The sequence below is a fragment of the Amyelois transitella genome, chromosome 15 (assembly GCF_032362555.1).
Source record: "Amyelois transitella isolate CPQ chromosome 15, ilAmyTran1.1, whole genome shotgun sequence".
Classification (NCBI taxonomy): Eukaryota; Metazoa; Arthropoda; class Insecta; order Lepidoptera; family Pyralidae; genus Amyelois; species Amyelois transitella.
This window is the reverse complement of record NC_083518.1, coordinates 7,616,283-7,640,288: the sequence shown is the minus strand read 5'-3', so window position 1 is coordinate 7,640,288 and position 24,006 is coordinate 7,616,283. Positions and strand designations below refer to the sequence as shown.

Genomic DNA, 24,006 nt, shown 5'->3' with positions numbered 1-24,006 from the left:
TCGAAGTTCAAATTGAATCAATAAATAGAAATTTAAATATCGGTGTTATTATTTCAACATCCCCCATTTTAGCCGCAAGGAGTCTACTTCGGAATAAGTTCATTAAATCGACACTTCAATTAATAGAGAAAATTTTTCTAAGCAGCAGAAAACAATTATTAATAACTAGCGTAAAAGGAAAATACCGTTAATTTTCGTTCCTGCAGGAATCTCGCTAAAACTATTCGGTAAATAAATTGATAAATTATAAATATATACAGGACAAATTACACAGATTTAGAGATCTCGTCATAGGACATTTTTAGAGTTCAATACCTTAGTCAGAGTGGTGTCAGATTTGAGCATGCGTTTAAAACAAAAAAGCTTGTATAAAACGGAACAGAATTTTAGACAAGATGATGGCATTTTTGGTAATAATTATTCTGATATCTGATCTAACAGCAGCAAAGATGTTGTTTACAAGACTGAAACAAATTTAAGGGTTTTCACAAAGGGCCTTTCTTGTGAAGGAACACTTACACTAAAAAACACTTCGTAGAAGAGCTACGAGAAGATCTCGACGAAGTCTACGAAATTCTACGACCTGCAATAATTTCGTAGCTCGTTGGAAAAGCATATAATTTTTTTTTTTACAAAATTAATTAAGTTTATTATTTAAGAAATTTGCCTATATGCACATTAACTGTAGGGAAGCTCAAACTGAGCAAAAAAGTTTTGATTATTTTATCAATAAAATTGAGATGATTTATTTTCATAGATGTATGGAGAAAGAATCATATACCTACATAAAGTTTCAAAATACTTTCGTCATAAAAGTGCATCCAGAATCTGTTTTGATATAACTTAATACCGATTCCTTTTGCGAAATGAAAACTCACTACATTTACGAGGAAACACAAAGAAAAAGGAAGTGTGAATACAATGTAAAGAATTATTGTAAATTATAATAACCCTTAAATTGATTGGACCTTATTTTATATATTTCTACGAGACTGAAGCCCCGGGTTCTGCCCTGGGCATCAGTATCGTAGAAGTTCAGGCGTTCAGTTATCTATCTGATAATAAACTAAAAACATACGACAGCAATTTTTTTTTTCAATTAATGTTTAATTTAACAAGTGCGCAGAAAATGCTGATTTTTGTAGAAGTGCTACGAAATTGGTTCTACGAAGTCTACGACATGCTACGATATAATTATGGTAGCTATTGATAAATTTATTATTAAAAGTTACAAACACGTTACAAAGAAAGACGACACTCTTGGATATAATCTGTTTAATTTATATTATAGGTTTAGTTAATTGTTTTTATTATTTGGTGGTTAATTAATATAAAACGAAAGGTTTTCATTTGGTTTTTGACGAGGTTAATGAAAGCGCCATCTCGTAAAAAGGACGATATTAATAAACTTTCGAAAAACATCCATCACTGCTGTTCAATATTTCATTAGTACCAGTTCCAAATAAGAGATGGCGCTACATGAATATACGTAAACATTCTTTAACATTCCCACAGCTTGTTGACATCGGACTGTTGTAAATAAATTACGCTGTTATGAACACAAAGACAAATTATATGATGTGTTTAAAAAGGAGAAGAGGAAAATGATAGCTGGTGTTTTTATGTGTAGGTATGTGTTTGTTGTGAATGAACAAAATGCAAATTTAAATTTTGCGTAGGTAAGTTAATTTGGCGACTTCATCTGCGTCGTTTTTAGAATTTCGCTACATCTGTTCCGAAATTGTAATAAATCTAAATCCATGAAATTTGTTTACAAAATATACACATCAATCAACTGGATTGGCTGTGAAATATTTTACTAAATTTTCATTGAAGACTAACTTTTTAATTTAACGCCATCTACAAAAAAGCAACAAAATAAACGTCACCTACTAGCGACGAATTTAGCGCCGCCAATAAAAGAATACAGGTGTTTCCCAAATCCCACGGGAACTATAGTTTTTAACGAGATGATAATTACCCTATTTCCTCCTCCAGACTCTTAATCATAATATATACGTGATATGTAGTATTTAAAAAAATATTAATTCAGTAGATACTAACCCGTGACGAAGTAACGTAAAACAAACAGACAAACTTACTTTCGCATTTATAATATTAGTTGGGATAATCATACATCAGGATCAATATTAAGAAAACAAAAAGGGAAATAGGGTTCGGCGCAAGTGCAAGGATGTCTCTGTCTACCCCGCCACCTCTTCCAAAACGAGGCATTATGTTTACATTAATATTATAAGGACTGAGACTTGATAACATTCAATAACGAAATTGAACCCACAAGCTTAATTTATGATTCACAGACTACGCTCAATTCAATAGGTACTGATTTATTCGTTGAAGTTACTAAAGTGTTTTTCCAATTAAGGCCGTCACGTACGAATCTACGATTACAAGTCTGATACAAATTGAATGGATGCTAAACCTAGTGGAATAATAATAAATATACTATAAAATGCTCGTGTGAGATGTTCAAGACAGAATATCTAAATGAATAAATAATCTTAATAAAAATCTAATGTAGGGAGTAAAACTGATTTTTACTCACGATTTGACTATAAAAGAATTTTATGTTTGGTTGATCTAAAAAAATATGTCATTTTTACGTATAGAATTTTTAATGATGTATAAATAGTGTATGTAATTAATAAATTTGACAAATGATATACCTATTAAAGTATATTATATATAACGAGTTAGTCAGCTATAAATGCTATAATCACAAAACTGTAATCAGCGGTAATGAACATCACGCCTCACCGCACCCTGTAGATTAGAGGTAAACAAACATATAAACAAGTAGCTGTTACCTGCGACTTCGTCCACCTTAAATTAAAACTTATAGTGTGGTTCAAATGTCTAAGCTATGTTACTGAAAAGTATCGTAAAATTCCATTTAATAGTTTTTGCGTAAATGAGTAACATACATATATGTACACATCCTTACAAACTTTACTATTTATGTAAGTTCTATGTAAGTTCATAGTTTCGCCAACGTGAATAACTTCTTCATAAAAAAAGTCTGCATTCCAACTCTAGGAGATAATTTCATTCTATTATAACATCTCATTGCATTCCATTAGTAAAAGATTTTTTAAATCGGCCGAGTAGTTCTGAAGGTTACAATCTAACGGACTGTATATTACTAGTGTTGATGTTTAGATAGTAAGTATATAAATCATATTATACTAGCTTTTACCCGTAGATTCGCCCGCGTGATTTTAGTTTAACCTACAAATAATACTGGATTTTCACAAATTTATGAACAACGGAACTAAAGTATTTGTCGGGATGAAATGCCACTATATCCTTCTCTAGACTCTGAATTCCACGTGAAATTACAAGAAGATTGGTTCAGCAGATAATGCGTGAAGTAGAAACAAACAAACTTACTTTCGCATTTACAATGCTAGTTGGGATTGGGATGGGATTTTGTTATTATAACCCTTAGTAGACTATTACCTCTTCTGTGCCATAGAACAATCGTCAATACGGTTTTTTACAATAAGTAAAATGATTGTAAAACAATGCTTGTACCCGTTATTCAACGTTTAAGCAAACACAACTGACGGCTTCTGTGGCGCGGCGGTAGTGCGCTTGTCTGAGTCACAGTTGGTCTCGAGTTCAAATCCCGGCCAGGATACGATAAGAAAATTTTCTCTGAATGGCCTGTGTCTTACTTGTTTATCTGTAAAAGTATTTATCATAAAATATAGTATCGTTGAGTTAGTATCTCGTAACACAAGTCTTGAACTTACTTCGAGGTTTACTCAATCTGTGTTATTGGTCAATTTGTTATTAGTTTTAACAAGTTTTAAAAATAACTGTATGAATGGATGGCATAAAAAATAATCAAAATGTCCACTAGTAGTTTCACAAATCTAAAACTCTAAGGTATTGTGTATACTGCAAACAAAACACTACTTTTTAACTGTCGGTTTCAAATTAATGCAACCTATTATATATACTATTAAGAAAACTTTAGCCAAAATAGTTGGCAAAGCGTTATTATCCGTAGTTTAATTACCCGTAATACGAGGACCAACTTTAATCTGAAAATTTTAGTCTGTATTTGGTAGTTCTTTAAAGGGCATTTCCACAATGCACAGCAGACCCACTCAGTTTCAAGTTTCTGCTCTGTGGTGATTTTCTTTTGAAATATTCGTTTAAAATGTTTAACATTTCAATTTAATAGTAACGTTACCTGGAAGGGAAACGGTGCTTACTGATGAAAATATCTTTTTTCTCTGTAATTTAAATACGAACTAGCTTTCGCCTCATCCGTACTCCACACCATCAGTATGTTTTGACATGAAAGATAAACAAACAAACACACAAACTCGGATGACTATGGATTTCTCTTGATTTTTTTATATGGGGACACCATAAGGACACATTATGTTAAGTTCATCAGTTGTACTCGTATTTATTCCATGGTTTTAAGCTAAAAAAGGAATAATCACTTCGGCAATAGTGCAACAAAGTTAGTCTTAGCTAGCAAGTCAACAGGCCTATTGTTTCCTCTGTGACTGACCTGACTTATCCACTACGTAATCCTGGTCACAAGCGGACCCTGGGTTCCTTCCCGGAAGGACACAACACGGACAAAAGCCGAACGTAAACGCCGATGTTAGCGGTATGGCTAAACTATTCATTCGTAGAGTAGCGACAATGCCAAAGCTAAAAAATATTTGCTTTTGAAAGTAGAAATTTACGTTACCATCCTACAGTGTAGTAGGTTGACCTCTGTGGCACAGTGGTATTATGGTGACACATAGAATCAGGTGTTCGAATCCCGGCCAGAGCATGATTCGAAGTTTGCCCATACGGAATCAAAAATGTCATAAGTATCTTATAACATATGTCTCCAAATCTGTGATTCCGTATATATTTATTTGCTTTGCAGATAACCTTTTCCAATTAGAACGTTACTGTACCCATTCATAGGGTTCAATTTAGCTTGATGTCGCTCACGTGGAAATACTAGTTGACAATATTGCGTGTTTTCGGTAGGTAAGTACAGGAACCTGTGATGTTCGATGATATATTTGGTCTTTGAATAAACAACAACACCTAGAGTAAAAACATCTGTATTCTGAGCACCTAATAATGTACCGGTATTAAGTAATTCGTAATTACGAATATACGTAGTTCTCTGTAATCTTTTAAGTAAGAAGATTGGTGAGAATTAGTGCTTCTTTTGTGTAAAACTATAGTAAACATTATAATAAGGTTTAACAGATTTATATATCGTATTCTGTGCACCAGCAGACAATATTTTGGATCTGGTGGCGTGCCGTATTTATCAATAATTGAAATCCATCGTTGACAGTCGTGAATTTTATAAATGTATTAAATTACGCCATTTAATTGAAACCAGTTATTTTTAATACTATGATCGCTTTCGACATTACCAAAAATCTATGTATAAGCATTCAGCATAAATAAATAGTTTAATTTGATTACATACGTGCTGTCAGAATACGTAAATAGACCCTGTAATAGTGACGAAAATACAATTAACGTTATGATTAGTACCTATTTAGTAAGAAAGAATAAAGGGGGACAAATATGAAGTACTTTAAACATAATTAAGAATAAACTTAAAAATAAACTATTCAATTTTTTTTCTATTTCGCAACCTTTTTCGTCTATCATTCCATTTTTTATTCAAATAAACATGTGGATAAACAAAATTAACAGTTTTATTTCTAACACCATTAACTTGCGCTTAAAGCCTATCATCTACCACCATCAAAATATTGATTCAAATATTGACTAGTAATAGACAATGCATCTCGCAAGCGTTTTGAGCAAGTATGGCTTCCTCCATGGCAGACCCCATAATCTCTACAAGGGCCCAGCCCCTTGCACCACGCATTGTAATGCCATGAGGGTAACTTTTATTGTCGGCCACCATAACTTGAACTGTGATAAACCATTCTACCCACCCTGCAGGATCTGATTTCAGTAATATCACGAGAGGGGTGGAGGGTGACAATAAAATGGTCTATTTAAAGAACGATACCTACATGATTTAATGGTTTGCGAAATGAATTGATTTTGTGAATGTAACATGTGGTTATTGATTAAGATTGTCGGATAATCTTTTATTGTTTGTTAGGTGTTATTATGGCGGTGATTATACAATAACTGTTATCCCAAACTTCCTTTATATAAGTTGTCTTTTGCATGCTGCACTTGATAGTTTCCTGTCGCAGGATTATTTAAAATGGCGAGCATTCTATGAGCAGGTCTCGCACACGTGAGGGAATCTTTACGTCACTATTAATTTCACTTAAGAATTAGGTTTAAGAAATAGGTTACTGAAAGATAAAGTTACATTTAAGAAATAGGTTTCTAAAATATAAAGTGTTACTGGGCACAAGGAAAAATCTATGGAGCGCCCAATTTAAAAAAAGAATAAAAAGCAATAGCGAATATAAACTTCTAAATTCAAAAGCGTAAAAAAACATGTAATTACATAATATCTCATATATTAAAGTACAGACCTACATTGCATAATGTGCTAAGTTCAGTGTAAAAAAGAATGTTGATACTTACTTAGTTCATAATGACATGGAAAAAGAATAGTTTTGAATAAAAAGAAATAGATATTATTTTTTTTATTTTGTATTGACTGTTATTCCTGTTTTAGTCCGTACTTCAGTTACTTTGTAGCCGAGTGCATTAAAATGCATACGCGTTGCACAAAGAATATTCAACGTCTGTACCGATGTATGATGTATATTGTTCATAAAACATGTGCCGTGTGGTTTCCGGTACTTCAGAATAGGACCAACCTATATCTTTCCCACGGATGTCGTAAAAGGTGACTAAGGAAATTTACGATTACTCTTATAAGTAATGGGCTAGCAACCCGCCACTATTTGCATCTCAATTCCATCATATAGCCATACAGTTGAAAGCGGCATTTCAGTTTCGTCAAGACTTTTGGCTCTATCTACCCTGCAAGGGATATAGACGTGCCTATATGTATAAATGTATGTTCAATACACGAAGCTGCGTTTTGAATCTTAGTGACAAGAGGCAATCGATACCGATTTCATGTGAAAAATTTGTTTCCACATTTTAGTTTATATTTTTATTTGCAGTACTTATGTTTCTTCGGGATATAACGTAAGTATTTTAGTCAAAATTTGTATTGCTCGTTATATTTTTTGTCAACGTTGGCGACTCTGATTGTATCTACCTATCATACATACATATAATCATGTCGAAATCCCGTGCAGGGTAGACAGAGTCCGCAGTCTTGAAAAGACTCATAGGCCACGTTCAGCTGTTTGGCTTAATGATAGAATTGATATTGTCATTCTTTCAATATTCCATGTTGGTTACTTATCTTCGAGCGCAGATTGTAAAAATCAATTAAGGGCTAAAGCGCTTCACTCTTATTGTATAAACTTCGAATCGTTTTTTTACACTAATCTGTGGTCTAGCAGCTTCTCTATCAACCCCGTATGGGATAAAGACGTGTAAATAATACCCAATCCTGGTCAAAGGTCAATACAAAATCCTGTTTTTTGTGCAATAAAGTTTAAATAAATAAAGGCATACCCGGGGCTCGTCTTCAAAAGAAGGATGTATCCGGGATTAACGACAGGAAGAAGATATATGTACTCGTATGTATTATGTCCATTTAGACTGAAGACCGATGATATCATAAAAGGCAGAATGCATGAGTAAAAGTTATAAATTCTTTGTGTTATTGCTCCCAACAGGCCACCTTATTTTTAGCACTGATGTGGCACTGATTCACTGCAAGTAGGTACACTGAATAATCTAGGTTCCATGGAATATTCCTAAATGCATAAAATCACGCCCCTTTCAAGAAAGGTTCTGTATCTATTAGGTAGCATAAAATTTTGTGTCATAATTTTACATGGCATACCTTTGTTTAGCCTAATAATTGTTACGCATAATATTATTTGGCATAACTTTTTAGGCATATTTCTGTGAGCATAGCTACTATTAGCATAACCTTACCATACCATACCACCATACCAAACTATATTTGGCATAACGAGTTACGCATACTATTTTTTAGGATAGGTAGGTTTTTATGATAGATAGGACAAAAAAAATTAGTCGAATGAAAGGGGTCCCTTTCAAGAAATGGTAGGTAGAGACAACATGTTTCCACTTGTCACGATCCCTGCATACTTATTTCGTTCTCTCTTTATGCAAGCTGGTCGGTGGAGCGTACTCTTGACCTGACTATTCGTCCAGTTGATCAAAGTATGTTCGTTTAGGCTAAATAAGGATGTAAATATGTCCATCCGTACTTACTAAAAGTTATCCTACTAATTTACAAATGTATGTACTGACATGTCTGACTGTTAGGTACGCACATAACGTTTATGTTAATATCTGAGGTCCAAGAAAGGTCTATATTTTCTCTCGCTCACTCCCGTTGACATAAGGGTAAAATTGGGAATTAATAAATTCCCAATAGCATTCAGTAGGCGGAGCTGATTTAAAAAGTTATTAAATAAATAATAATCCATTTCGGTATGAAACAGACACATATATGTAAGTACATTTTCAACATATGATTAGCGTGTATATTTTTGTTTGTTAGATAGGTACTTTTCAAGTCAAAAACTGTAATATGATTTTGATGAGATTTGGCAAAAGTCTGTGTCACCGGAGGTCCTGGGTTCGAATCCCGGTCGGCCATGATGAGAAACAGACTTTCTCTGATTGGCCTGGGTTTAGAATGTTTAGGTATCTATATATAAAATAAATATAAGAATATATGTATGTATTTATTATAAAATATAGTATCATTGAGTTACTATCTCGTTACACAAGTCTCGAGCTTTGTTTGAGGCAAACTCAATCAGTGTAATCTGTCCTTTAAAATATATTTATTTTATTTATTATATTATAATACTAAAGGGAATCCCATACTTTCTTATTCTCCGTTTTCAAGCGTATAGAATTGTATATCCACGAACTTTCACCTGGCGTCGCCTACGGTTAAACTAGTTTTTTTACAAAGTATACTCTGTTTTTACACGTTACACTATGTTCAATATGTTTAGGTCTATAGTTGCAAATTTTTTTCTCATCCTTGCATGTTCCTTTTTACATACTTATAGTTTTATCCACTAGGCAATATGCCTTTGGGCCCCTGGAGGAATCTGCCATGAATTTTCTTGCCTTTCCACTACTGGAATAATCATAGGTGAACCCCGGGCTCATCTCTAGAAAACATAACATAGAAATCAGATGGATAATGATTCACTTTAATGAGTGAACTGGTATTTAAACCCGTACCCTGGGATAAAACAGTAGAGAAGTACTGTGATAGAATATTCAAAACCTTAGTTCAAACCTCTAAAAGTAATTATAACCTGCCAGTTTTTTTTTCTAAATTCAAACTTATCTCGATAAAAAGAAACTAAACTTGCATCGGTACTACCTACGGCGAACTGTACCGAGAGAGAGAGAATGATCGCATTTACTCTATGATGGAGAGAGACAACGACATAGTGATAATAACAATGACATACTACTCATCTCTATGGAATTTCCGCACCGAAGGGAGTTATCGGACGGTCCACTTCAGACGTCCAGCATTTCGTAATGACACGATTACTTTTGTTATTTGGTTAGTCGTTAATTTAAACCTTGATTTAATAAAATTTGTACAAAATGGAATCATTTTGAATAAACAAACGGTACCGAAATATAAATGTTTCTTGTTTGGTTTTGTCCGCCAAAGCTGCTTGACCGATTTTGTTGAAGTTTAGCAAAAATGAAACAGTTGAAGACGTTTTGTCGAGGATTAATTATAGTATTTAATAAACAAGCGAATAATTGAAATGGAAATTAATAAATTATTAATATCTATTTAACTTTAGCTCTTTGTTTGCACATTAAAATAAATATAAGAAATTACAAAACAGTCATTGGATTTATAAGAATATGTTCTTACAATGGCGGACTTATCCCAAGCTTTTAATGTACCTAAATAATTTTTTTGTGTGAATAAAACAATATATGAACTACAGCCTTTTTTTCATCATTAAACTGAAGTACAATATGTCTACTTACCTATTACATTTTTGTAATATTTAGCTCAGAAAACGAAAAGAAAAATCTGTTTATTATACTTGTATTTTCAGTGCGTACTTAAATAAATAAACTTTAATCTTTGTCACGAGATCGTTTTGAAACATAAAGTAAATTTAATCTTTTGTTTAATATGCATCTCAGTGCTCTGAGCAACGAAAGTTAATACGCTATCTATTTAATTCGGTTTAACAATTTCACTACTAATTTTGTTGTCTGCTTTTAAAACCTTTATTTATAGAATGCGGCACGTAAGTTGAAATACGTGAAGTATACAAGTTGACAGATCTTAATCTTATAAATAGGATTGTGAAGATAGGTACTATACTCATTAGTTATATAGCGGCAGGACTTGTTTCGTAACTAGTGCAGGTTCAAATCGTACTTCGGCCATATATCAATTTCTCTTGATACCAGGCTTATTAATGAGTAATTACTTACATTGGTTTATGCGTTTACCAATTCTCGTAAAGAAAAACATTGCAATTAAACTCTGTTCATTCAGGCAACTGGATGAAATCGTTATCTAACGCGGGTCAGGCTGTTCTGTAAAGTTCTCCTTCACATGCCGTGTGGTTCCCGGCACTAATACAAAAAAGAATAGGCTCACTCCATCTCTCCTGGATTTCGTAAAAGGCGACTAAGGGATGGGCTTACAAATTTGGGATTCTTTTTTAGGCGATGGGCTAGCAACCTGTCACTATTTGAATCTCAATTCTATCATTAAGGCAAATAGCTAAACGTGACCATTTAGTCTTTTCAAGACTGTTGGCTCTGTCTACCCCGCAACGGATATAGACGTGACGATATATATGTATGTATGTATGTTCTCCTTTACAATGCGCACCTCAGGCTCCTCTCGTTAAGAAAGGGTTCCTCTCTAGAGAGGTGAGCATGAAAAATGAGATGTTGACCATGATCCTAGATTGGGCAAGTCAGATTTGTTCACTCTCATTCTCCCAGTTGACCTCCGCAACCTTTGCACGGAACTTAACCCATATTGGGTCATAGTAAAGACTGCATTAGATGAATGCCAATTCCTTTAATTCACATGGTGACGTGTGGTTCCCGGCACCAATACAAAAAATAATAGGACCACTCCATCTCTTTCCCATGGATGTCGTAAAAGGCGACTAAGGGATAGACTTACAAACTTGGGATACTTTTTTAGGCGATGGGCTAGCAACCTGTCACTAGTTGAATCTCAATTCTATCGTTAAGCCAAATAGCTGAACGTGGCCATTCAGTCTTTTCAAGACTGTTGGCTCTGTCTACCCCTCAAGGGATAAAGACGTGACCTTATGTAAGTATGTTAATTCACATTGAATGAAAAATAAATGTTCCAAAGTATTGGAAATCACACAACAAATTACTCACATTGAATAATAATAAATGATCTTTTCCAAAATATTGGAAACTACACAACACATTACTTGAATAGACTGTCTAGCATATATTTATTTATATGTCGGTGAAATGAATGCACTCCGAGACACTCCCGAGTTGCTAAGAGGCGCGGTGTTACATGATCATGTTTACAATTGAAATTCATACATTTGTATCGAGGTCCTCCAGCTGTGATTTAATACATTCTACACCGGTAAGGTTTATGTCAATGTTTAGAAAAGAAAGTCAAGATCAGTTCTGATTTTACTCGGTCACAAAAAGAGGGGTGTTGAATTCAAGTTTGACGTGTACAGTAAATAATTACAAGGTTCTCGAAACTAAACCAAAGTTCAGAGCCTTAAACGTTTCTAAGCTTTTATTAACGGTAAAGTTGTTTCGAAATATGAAGTATAAAAATTGGGGGAGCAACCTTACATACATCATATAGTCACGTCTATATTCCTTGCGGGGTAAACAGAGCCAACAGTTTTAAAAATACTGATAGACCACGTTCAGCTTTTTCGCTTGATGATAGAATTGAGATGCAAATAGTGACAGGTTGCTAGCATATCGCCTAAAAGAAGAATCCCAAGTTTATAAGCCTATCCCTAGCAACCTTACATATATATGCGAATACTAAGTTTTCTGTAGAAGATAAATCTGTGGATCCAATTTGCCCCTGTACCTACCTGAGGTATCAAATAAGAGTGTGTAATTTGTAAACTTAGAATGAAGACCTCAATAAATATCTGTTCAACCACGAAAGTTATTAAGAATAAAAGCAATTATAAAATAATGCATTAGGCGAAAATCCTTGAATCAGATGATTTCGAACAACAAATAATTCTACCACGTTCTAAGCTGATGATACGCTAAGTGACAAAGTATAAAAACAAAAAAAAAAAGATTTACAAGGCGGGGAATTGAACCCACAGCCCAAAGGTTACGTTACACCAATGACGTCATCTATTGAGAGCTCGAAACTTTGGAGGCCTTTTATTTTTGTAATTAGGTAACATTATGCTGGAGTTACTTACGTAAACTAAATTTTAAATCCTTTTATTAAGTGTCGTGTGGTTCCCGGCACCAATAAACAATGAATAGGACCACTCCATCTCTTTCCCCTGGATGTCATAAAAGGCAAATAAGAGATAAGCTTATAATCTTGGGATTCTTATTTTAGACGATGGGCTAGCAACCTGTCTCTATTTGAATCTAAATTCTGTCGTATAGCCAAACAAGTGAACGTGGCCTATCAGTATTTTCAACACTTTTGGCTCTGTCTATCCCACAAGCTATATAGACGTGATTTTGTGTATGTATTTAACTGCCTTACCAATGGATATTAAATGCACACCTTGGTGACGGGGTTTACATTTCTACCAGAATTACGACCACAAGGAAGTAGATAAGTCGATAGATATATTATTATAATATTTCACTTCTTTGATTGACATACAGCCCATACACCTGCAATCAATCAATATATTTTTATTTGAGAAAACAGGATATAATGGTGTTACATTTTGTTTTACTCAGTGCTCTGCTTCCTGCCTTCAGGCGACAAAATGTCAGATTCCATAAACCAATATTAATTATACAATTAATCATTTATATTAAGAAAAGAAGTTGGTACAAAAACATCAAAATCTTATACTTATTTAATAGATAAATGAAATTATATTTAAATGATACAGAAAATGCTTAAACACTGTGCTTTTGCTTTTAAACTTCTGTTAAGTCTGTAATTAAAAAATACCATAATAGAATGGCACTGACTCATGCGAAATATATTTTGTTAATAATACATTTCTGATAAATTTAATACGTTTGTATTTTAATTAAGGTATAATGTTATTTGTAAGTTTTGACGGCGTTGATAAAAATGTTACCTAATACAGTTTAAATAATATACATACATACCATCACGCCTGTTTTCTATTGGGGGGTACGCAGAGACTTTGGATTACTTACAGCGTCTTTCAGAATAGAATAGAATAGAATAAATTTATTTTCAAAATTGGATACAAGGTATCAATCACTTATTGACGTCACATAACTCTCCCGCTTTCTCCACACTCATTACTCTTTTCATGCATCTGCTAATATCAAAATATATACATATATGTTGTATACCTCTGATATGACAAAAAGAGCCTCGAAAACAACAAATTTATTTTGTTTTCTTGAATAAATTCTGTAATTGTCTTCCAATACAATCACAGAAATATCCATGAATAATAATTCAAGATGTTCGTGTAATTTTTATTACCTCCGCAATCTATCAGCATTACTATTCACAGAATTTACGATGGGTCTATATTTTTTGTTATTTCCAAACAATGATTTTCTAATAATGAATAAGATAGGTATTCAAACGTTTCTTTTAAGTATCTAAACTGTAAACTTACTTAAATTCTCGTTCGTGTCTCATTTCCAAGGGTTCTATTTGAAGTTTATCGACTTGGCAACAGCGGGCGTCGGGGTGCGTCAAATCGTACGATTTTTACATTTCTGCTTATATAAGGTTGTAAAACCAAGTTTAAATGTTTTATGGGTGAATTCAGTAAAGGATATTAACTTATCAATTTGTGTTATTTCATGACTTACTCATAGGCAAACCCCGGGGTCCTATCCAGTGACGTCGCAACTGAGACTAATGCCAGAAGTATCATAATACTTCTGGCATTAGTCTCAGTTGCGAAAAAAATGTACAAAATCCGAAAAAAATGTAAAAAATGTAAAAAAATGTCCAAAAAAATGTACAAAATCCTTTACTTGAACCATAGTTCAAGTAAAGGATACATTTTTTTGGATGCATAGAGAAAATCGAAAAATATGTGGTTTGGATGCAATTTTTACACTTTTATATATTTTTAGGTAGTAGAATTGTGCCACGTGATTCCTGTCTCTTTAGAAAAGGACCACTCCATCTATTCCTTATGAGTGTCGATATAGGTGACTAAGGGAATAAGCAAATTATTAAATTCGCCAGGAAGGAGTATAAATAATAGAATATTAATTAATGACCTATTGTGTTCATTAGATAACAATTGTCAACTAAGCTAGGAAATGTTACATTTATAATTGATGGCAGTTAAGTGCAAGTAATTATCAATTCACCAGTTCGTTCTGCACCCTATAATTATGTATAATTATGATATTTTAAAAGTATCTTCTACAATATACTTATTGTCTTTTAGATATAAACATTATTAACCACAGCTAATAATGATTGTAACGAATGATCATTTCATGCCGTGTGGTTCCCGGCACCAATACAAAAAAGAATAGGACCACTCCATCTCTTTCCCATGGATGTCGTAAAAGGCGACTAAGGGATAGGCTTACAAACTTGAGATTCTTTTTTTAGGCGATAGGCTAGCAACTTGTCACTATTCGAATCTCAATTCTATCTTAAAGCCAAATAGCTGAACGTGGCCTATCAGTCCGCTCAGGACTGTTGGGTCTGTCTACCCCGCAAGGGATATAGACGTGATTACATGTATGTATGTATGTATGATCATTTCATGATTTTGCAACTTCAAAATTTCTACTTGACAGGAATTTATCTAGGCAGTAGATATTATCAGCAACATGCTGACATCTAGACAAAATATCTAAATTTGGTCTGGCTTCTGATTTTTTTGTTTTAGAGGTAGTCTCTGCCTACCCCTCCGGGAAAGAGGCGTGATTTTATGTATGTATGTATTCCTGTTATAACTGAAGTTACTAGGATTAAACTGCAGTATTAAATTTCATAATCAAATAAGTAGGTACTTTAAATGAATTCTATTTCATATTTCATGATTCAATCAATGAGATTAGAAATGTAGACCTTGGTCAATTGGAACTGGGAATTCACTGAAACTTTAATTTATCAAGCCTCAATCAATCTTCATCTCAAGGTTAAGCTTCCAACAAAATGAAAACATTTTCACAGCTGAAATCTGTCTAAAATCCGTAGTTTCTCTTCTAATTTATTAACAGGGTTCTCGAAATAACACAAAGGTTTAAATTTAATATTTATTTAATGATCTCTTATCTTAGTACAGGAAACATTTATAAAATAGCAGCTAATCACAATAATAAAATTATGATAACATTTACAGAACTTTTATCCTCCTTATCCTCGTAAAATAGTTTTAAAATCATTAAAATAGCGCATACATTAGGATAGGTTATCAATGTACTGTTTTTGTATGCGCTACTTTGACGATATATTTAAAAAAACTTGATTCTGCCGACTAGGAATCAAACAATAAAAAAATACATTTAAAAACTCTTCATCAATGAGTTAAATTAATCAGTAATCTCCGTGACTACACTATTTGGTAGTCATTGACTCGTAAAAAGTTTGACCAACAATGAAAGACGTAGATAGAGGTATAAATCATAATATCATTTATATTATAAGGCATGAGTAAATCAGAATGTATTTGAATCAACTTTGGTCAGAGGGAAAGGATTTTCAGACTGAACTCCGTTAACTTTACAACTTACGTTAACTTGGGTACAGCTAAAATATAATTTATGTAGATTTTTAAAATATAAAACAAATGAATCTTTAAATTTATATATTTTTACATCTATCAGATATTATCGGGCTGAAATTTATACTGTTAGCACTCTTATGTAGTATTTCTTCATGTTTGGTGGTACTGCAACTAATATCGTTTAAAAATTGGTCCGAATCTACAACAGCTTCCAAAGCATACTATACTCTTATTGCTTCCTCATCAACATCTAAATTTCCAGCCATCGACGCTTGTACATCGTCTATCACTTTTCTTCGAGTAGGGTGTGAGAGAAATGGCGGATGTTCGTGCAGATCCAATAATCTGATAGTGTACAATATTCTATTCATTTTTCCCTGCAGTGCCCTTCGTAGACACTCAGCATCACAAAATGATGAAATTGATTTCCTTTTGTTAAAACGAATAATTATTTTATTTTGCAGTTAAGACTTTTACTTTGTTTTTGATATAAAACTGATTTTATTACTTAACTTCATTGTTAACCTTATGATAAGTTACGGCATATCACACATAAGGTTAAGTTTTTATAATCATCATATCAGATACCACGGTCTATAGGCTGCTTTAACAACTTAAATTAAAATTCTGTATTAACATTATTGTATGTTCTAAAAAATCTCACGATCCCAATGGGAAATTGGAAGCCACGTCTATAAATTAACATTTGCCCATGAACCGATTTGGTCTCGAATTACAAACATACTTTATCATTTCATTTCTCAACGTGACTTACACAATATGGTACAATGAAAAATCTACTTAAAATGTATATGTGCGTTATTATCGGTAATCATTATGTAAAATATTTTGGTTGAAATTATAGCTGAAAATTCAGTGTGCTTTCTGAATTTATTCTTAACTGACTGCATTAAACCGAAAGCCAAAAACGACTTCGGCATTATAAGCGCTTATTTTAAATTTACAATTTACGAACGCGACATTAAAACGCAAATTATAAAACGATATGTCGTCTACGTTAAAAAACGGTGACTTTTTAAATGCAACTACGGCCGGTCAAACGGCTATAAATCCGGATGTTCCGTATAAAATGGCCAATAAGAGGGTAAGTAATTTTCGAAGCATTTTTATACACAGCGATCAAAACAAGGTTGGGGAAACTAGCACAAATACGACACACAGGCTAGGCTAATATCACAGGAGTGCTGGGAACGGCCGCCTCATACCCCCGCCTCCTCCCATTGCTCCCCCCCCCCTGCGCGCACCCCACCCCGCGCTCCACGTACCTATTTACTATTCAGAGGGGCAAAACGGACTACTACCAATATATTTTGCGACAATTAAGATTTCAAAAGAAGGAACTTCGCCGTTGTTCACTCCGATTGCACAATATTGATTGCAAATTCATTGCACAACTAAACTTTGTTCAACACTTGTTACAATTTTAAATATTGAATAAACAATTCAATGCATTGAACATTCGCTTACATCTTATCAACGACATAAACCAATTATGATAATGGTAACAATTGCTTATAATAATGGTGTAATAAGGTAACACGAAACAAAAACTAATAAAATAAACGTAGAACAGAAATGTTAACAGAAATGTTATAAAATTAAACTTGTGATAAAATGCTACATGTTTGCCAAACATTTGCTTGTTAGACTGCAAATTGCTGGTCATAACTGAAATTGTTCGAGTATTAAGTAAGAGTCATCAACCGAACGAAGCAGTGGACACAAAGAATGAGAATGATATTAAATCAAAAGATAGCTTGTTAAAATTAAGAATCGAACAATGTCAACAAATCGCTTTTAAAATTGTAAAATGTTAACACTCCTTGTTTCACTTTAAAGGTGTCACTGCGTCGTCGGTGGAAGCGGTATCACAAACCGGCTTGCCGCAGCATCACAATCTCACAAAAGGCAGTAGGTACAATGCACTTAATACTATTCAAATCACTTATGATTTTTGATGGCGCATCTCGCAACCGTTCCCAGTCGTTTTGCACTATACCTTAACTCACTATATTATTAATTTATAGTTCAATAACATAATAATTATCACTTATAACTATATCTCCGATAGAAATTATTTGACCTTCTATCTCGGCGTCGCCACGATGCGTCGCGACGCCCATTTCACTCACTGAAGTCTTCAATTATATAGTAAAAATAAATCGTTGAACACTAATTGGACCGCGCCCGTCGGCAGCGCCTGAGCAACTTTCACTAAATAATAAAAAAAACGCACTAACAAAGTAAGTACTCTTCTTATAACAACAAAGAATTGGCTAAGCGTACGTCCGATCCGGTAACGAATAAACATCGTCCGGTATTCGAGCCGCGCCGCCGCGGCCTCGATCCTGCGACGAATTCAGAGCAGATCGTTTCCGAGTGCGCCGTGCTCATGGCTCGTGGCGTAGTGTCCACGCCGGAGCGTCGTGCAGCGGTCAGCGACTCGGGTGAGTTTCAATCGCCGAGTTCGCTTTACAGAGGCGTGTGAATGTGCGCGCTACGGCGCGGTCATGAGTCGAGCACCAGCAGGCCAGAGGGCATCAGGGGAACGTCCTGCCGGGGCATCTGTCGCGCCAACTGCGCGCAGCCCAAATTCGCGTCTCCTAGTTCCGGAATCGCGTCCAACAACGCTAGGCACTCGTCTTCGACGGAGCGTCGACTTCTCTTTCCGATCCAGGAGTCGTCGCATTCCTCCCTCGCGCGACGTCGTCTCGCCTCCTTTTCTTTGCGGACTTCTTCGCTCAGTCTGAAGAATGTGTTGTTTATGCATACTGATCGGCGAAGGTCACGGCCGGGGTCTTCGATGTTTTCTAGTTTCTGTGAGCAGATCTCTATGACGCGTTTGCGCTCCTCGTTGGCGCGCAGCCGGGCTGAGATCATGGAGAGTTTGGGTCGAGCTGCGGGCTCGGAGCGCGGCGGCCCGAACATGTCGTCCTCGAAAGCGTCGGCGATATCCACGCCGCGCGCGTTCTCGCGCTCTTCTTGCGGTGTCATTCTGTAACAAAAACGTAGAGAAATTAACACTTGTTAGCGACCACCAACCACTCTGTCGAAATGGATAAACAATTTTCAAATCATCTCAAAATATAACTGTCTCACGTTATTCAGAATCATTTTTAAGCCATATAGGTATCCGTTCTAAATTAAAACTAGGTACAAAGAAGAATTCACATTCCCAAAAAATAACCATGTTATTTTCAAGAAAAAATCGTAATTACGTATGTTACATTACAATATCGACTTATGAGTAGGTCAGTCCGAGAACAATGCATCAACGCTCAAGCCAATCAGGTTCACAACTTGTCGTTATTATTGGTAGAGTTCGTATTTAAATGATAAATGAAATAAATATAGACGACATTGATAACCTTTGTGCGATCAAAAAGAAAAATAACCTTCAACAATGTAATAGTATCAAAAAAACCTAGACCTACCTGGATGACACATCAGGAGAAATTATGAACCATCCCGACATTAACATGATAAGTGATCTACCTACTAAGATCTTATAAATTATTAAAATGGATCCTTCAATGTCACAAGCGGAGTTCAAAACACTGACACAATACGGCGGAGCAATTCGTCACTTTGTCCTCGAATACAAAAAGTAAAAAGCACAGTAAAGGTGAAACAAAAATAAAACGGCGCGCAGCGTGTGCGCAGCCCGACGGTCACTCGACGAATGACAACATACCATAGTGTAGATAAGACATTGAAAAAGCCAATTGCGTCATTCGAGTACGACTACGTTCGAACGTGTGGAAAGGAAACGGGTGACGTAGGCCTAGCCGTCATTTTAGACGCTATTGACGACTAGTAGTCATGACTCGTCTCTTTACAGGACAAAGGTGGGTGTTACCCATCAATTGCCTAATATGAAGAAAATAACAAGTTGCTTACAAAAGATGATCTTAGAGTAGACGTAATTAAAGAGATCCAGTAAGGAATTTGTGAGTATACCACGATCAATCAAAAATAAAAATGCGATAAGAAGTAATTGCACAGATAACTATACTTGTCAGAAACAAGAACGAAGACATAGATTATTTAAATGAATTTGTACATAAACTAGCTGTATGAACACCGAACACAATCAAGGTAGTACAATTCTCATCGAAAATAAATGTAAGGTCACACAATGACGCTCAGTCGCAAACTGCCACAAAGGATATCAATGTTGAAATTTGTGTTAGAGATGTTTCTCTTTTATAGGATCCGGGGAAAAAATATCCTTCAGGATAACAAGAACATATTGAGGACACTTGAGGTTTAACAATGTGCTCTCTAACCTTCGCAATTTGTTACGTTAGTATAGTATAACACAAATGTTACATAATTACTCCTGTTAGTTTAGGAAAATCTTGCTTCAGTCAATTATGTAATAAAACTTTTAGAAATAATACAGTACAGTGATTTGGAATTCTAGATTTCATATAGCTCTTTTCAATTTTCGTCATGTATAATTATGACATTTGGATTGTGAAATCTTCTGAAAACTGTCATGTCATAGACTCCAAACCCAAAGTTCGTAGGTTGCAACTGCTTGTTATAGTGTAACGAGGTATTATATGGTACTATTGAAAATTGAATACTATATCTACTCATATAAAGTATCACAATAAGGAAATTAGTTGTTCTTTTTTTCTACCATGAATTTATACAGAATTCTACAAAATTTAATATTAATAAATCTGTAAAATATATTAATAAATTTCGAACAAGAACGAATAATTTAACAAAATTTAATTCGTTATCAACGATATGCTAATAATAATTGATATAAAATAAAGGTAAGTATTTTAAAACAAAACGGAGAGTTTCATGAAATTATTTTTTAGGACTAGGACCCCTAAAACTTCATTTATGAAAGGCAAAATATTCTGTAACGTTGTTCTTGCAAGTTGTTCCTGGTCAGAACACGTTTCTTTTACAATCTTATTATCGAAAAGACGTTAGTACGTGCTTTTGCCAGCTCAGCCATAACCAACTACAAGTGAACCTTGTTTATTGTATTTACTGAAATTGAATTTAGACTGATGTTCCTAAATATAACAATGCCCTAAGAGTACAAACAAACGGCTGCAAAGTTTGTTCAACCAGCGCAATATCAGCACGTTATTCGTTTACCTTGTACTTATCTCATAATGATAAAAAGTTTGGTCCAAATATTGCAGAGTAAATCAAACGAAAGGATGTTACGTAAGTTAGTTTTTTGCGCCTGATGCTGATACATCTAAAGATTACCTGATGTTAATATAAGTATCCCTAATAAGTAATGCATCGTTAAGTTACCATTTTATAAAAAAAATGTGACAATGTTTTCACATTAAATTCTATTTTTAGGTGACCTGCTATCGACGTGATCTCAATTCTTTCATTCAGCCATCTTGCTGGCCATTTAGTCTTGTGACGATTGGCACGGTATACCCTATAAGCGACAAAACGACGATCTGTGTATTCACAATTACGATCATAACTTCTAACCATCTGGTTTCATTATGCATTTGGTATCGTCACCGGCTGTATTTGGGGTGGTTTTTTAGTTTTTTTTCGCGTCGAATGCGACGACGCCCGGTGTTGCCGACCCCTCGGCTACGATCCTTTACGATCTAATAAATCTTGCTTGCTCGAGGCTACCCACTACCTGGACTTTCTTTTCTCTGTCTGACACGGGCTGCGCTGAGCCACTGATGTGTTTGAATGCCACCGAAACGAGACATTTTTTTTTGCTGCATCAAAGTTGTGTTTAAATAAACAAATCAGATATTGGTTGAAGTTGAAGATGTTGATGTGTTGTATAATAAATTATCAGAAAATTTTTAATATACATATATAAGAACTTTCGATATAAATTTATTTTCAATACCAGTCGAAAAGTTGATAAGATCCATGAACTTAACTAGCTCAGCAAATTTGATTGGTGTTTTAAAAGCCACATAGTTTATATAAATCGCATAGACTGAGCTATCTGTTTTCATTATGCATGTAAATTATCATAAATCTTCCTAGCTACAAATTAACAATGTATTCGAGACATGTTAAAGATTACTAATTGAACAATAACAATTAAATGAAAAAGTTGATATCTAGGACCCAGGTCAATCTAAAAAAAGGTCGGATATGTTGAAATGAAGTAGATTTTTTTATGTGGGCGACACCTCATGACCCTTGATGTAACTACCGAAATACTCAGCGGACGGATACGGTAACAGTTTACTCGTTTCTACTTTCTATCTTTCACTATATCGTTAGCATGCCCTTAATTGTACAGTGATAATGTCTACCTGCGAACGTGAAGCTCGTTTTGTTCTTCAAACAATGAAATGTCGTCATTATGTTTTAGATTAGTTATTACCAGAAAAATGTGCCTCATTCCACTCAAATAATCCTTAAAATGATTTTCGTATTAAAGTGTCATTGTTGAGTCATCACAATCAGCTTTGTTGGTTTATCGTATATGTGGCACAAGGTCAGTCTTTACTTAGTAAATAAAATAATAGTGTCAGAATGAGTTAATATTGCAAATCAATCCCGAATAATAGTCCAATCTAGGATCGTGGTCATAGGTAAAGTCAGAGCTCCTGCGCAGCCTCCTCCAGAGAGGCGAGATTGCGACTAGCATCAAATAATAGAAATTTAAAAATCAGACTCAGAAAATGTTAGATTTCTATCAGAAATAGAAAACGAACACGCTACTCTACTGCAACACTTGATACGTTCCCGAGTCAAGGTGATGTGAACCAATATTTTTAAATGGAGATAATAATTTATTCAATATTCATGAAAGACAATTGAGGTGAAAAAGAGGTCAAAATAATACCTAAGATTATCCTATTACTATTAAGACTTATGGCGTTGTGACAACTTTGTATATTGTTTTGGAATAATATGAAATAAATAAAAATGTTTTTTTTAAAGATCAAAAACCGAATTATTTCCGAGACGGCAACAGTTTATAAAATGGATTCACTTAAGACAAAATATACAAATACTCTAAACAATTTGCAAGAAACACAAAAAGCGAAAAATAAAGTTGTTATCGGCAAATAATTTTAACAACTGCAGCGAAAGGCGGGGTTATGTAATGAGTGGCACGTTGATCTAGTGCAGCTACCTTTCTAGGTCAGAACTTCAGAAGCCACAAATAATTAAGTCTGTAAGACTGGAGCAGTTCAGGACAACGTGAATAAGGAATTTGAAATGTTTCAATTAATAATAAATTGTAAACGTCTCAAGGACGTACCGACGATTAGTAATATTTTGATGTTAAAACATTTACCCAAATATCTGCAGTAGGCCATATTGTTGCTAGTAACTTGATGACTAAGTGCGGAGTTTGCAGAGTAATAATCAAAATGCAGGCAATTATAATAATTGAGATACTAGTTTGGTTACTACCTTCATATGATATCATACCATGGAAATAATATCTTTTGATGAACAATCAATTATCGACAAAAATTAAACTTAGAAATGAAACTTTGAGAAAACAAAAACAGTACAACAGTAATAGGAAAGAGATAAATAAGGAAAATTTAAAAGTGATGTTCATGAACATCATGCTACATACTTCCAATTCCAAGATACTATGAGTAATCTGTTAAGAACAAACATAACATGGAATTTAAATCATTCCTCTCATTTCTTGAAAGTGATACATGTTTTTATGATAGGAGATAAATGAAGTAATGACGGCCAAAAGAGAAAAAAATGGGACAAGTGATCCATGGATTTGAAGTACACCATCAGTGAACACCAGCAGAAGAAAAAGATGACATAAAAAACCATGAAAAGGATGGTTGTATCTACTGTATGGCATCACACTAAAGACGCGCCCACCTTTGCATCGCAAACCCCGTTAACACGATCGAGGTCGCCACGGAACTTACACGATTTCAGATACAATGTAGTCAATCAAATTGAAGCGCTTCATCCATACTAATGGGCCTTATAGAGATAAAAAAATGCAACTTTTTTATCAATA

At 34.4% G+C, this 24,006-nt stretch overlaps 1 protein-coding gene across 3 annotated transcripts in view; it reads right to left on the bottom strand.

Moving 5' to 3' along the window:
• Positions 1-15,530: 15,530 nt before the first annotated feature.
• The window catches only part of LOC106141864 (uncharacterized), a 54,910-nt gene continuing 46,434 nt past the window's right edge, over positions 15,531-24,006 (bottom strand). For 2 of the 3 annotated variants that reach the window (XM_060948182.1, XM_060948181.1), the window contains exon 2: positions 15,531-19,017. In XM_060948182.1, the coding sequence (XP_060804165.1) occupies positions 18,531-19,016 (486 nt within the window). In that variant the 5' untranslated portion in view covers position 19,017 and the 3' untranslated portion in view covers positions 15,531-18,530. Of the gene's footprint in view, positions 19,018-19,456; positions 19,722-24,006 lie in introns of those variants that run through there. The other variant, XM_060948180.1, reaches the window with a different exon arrangement.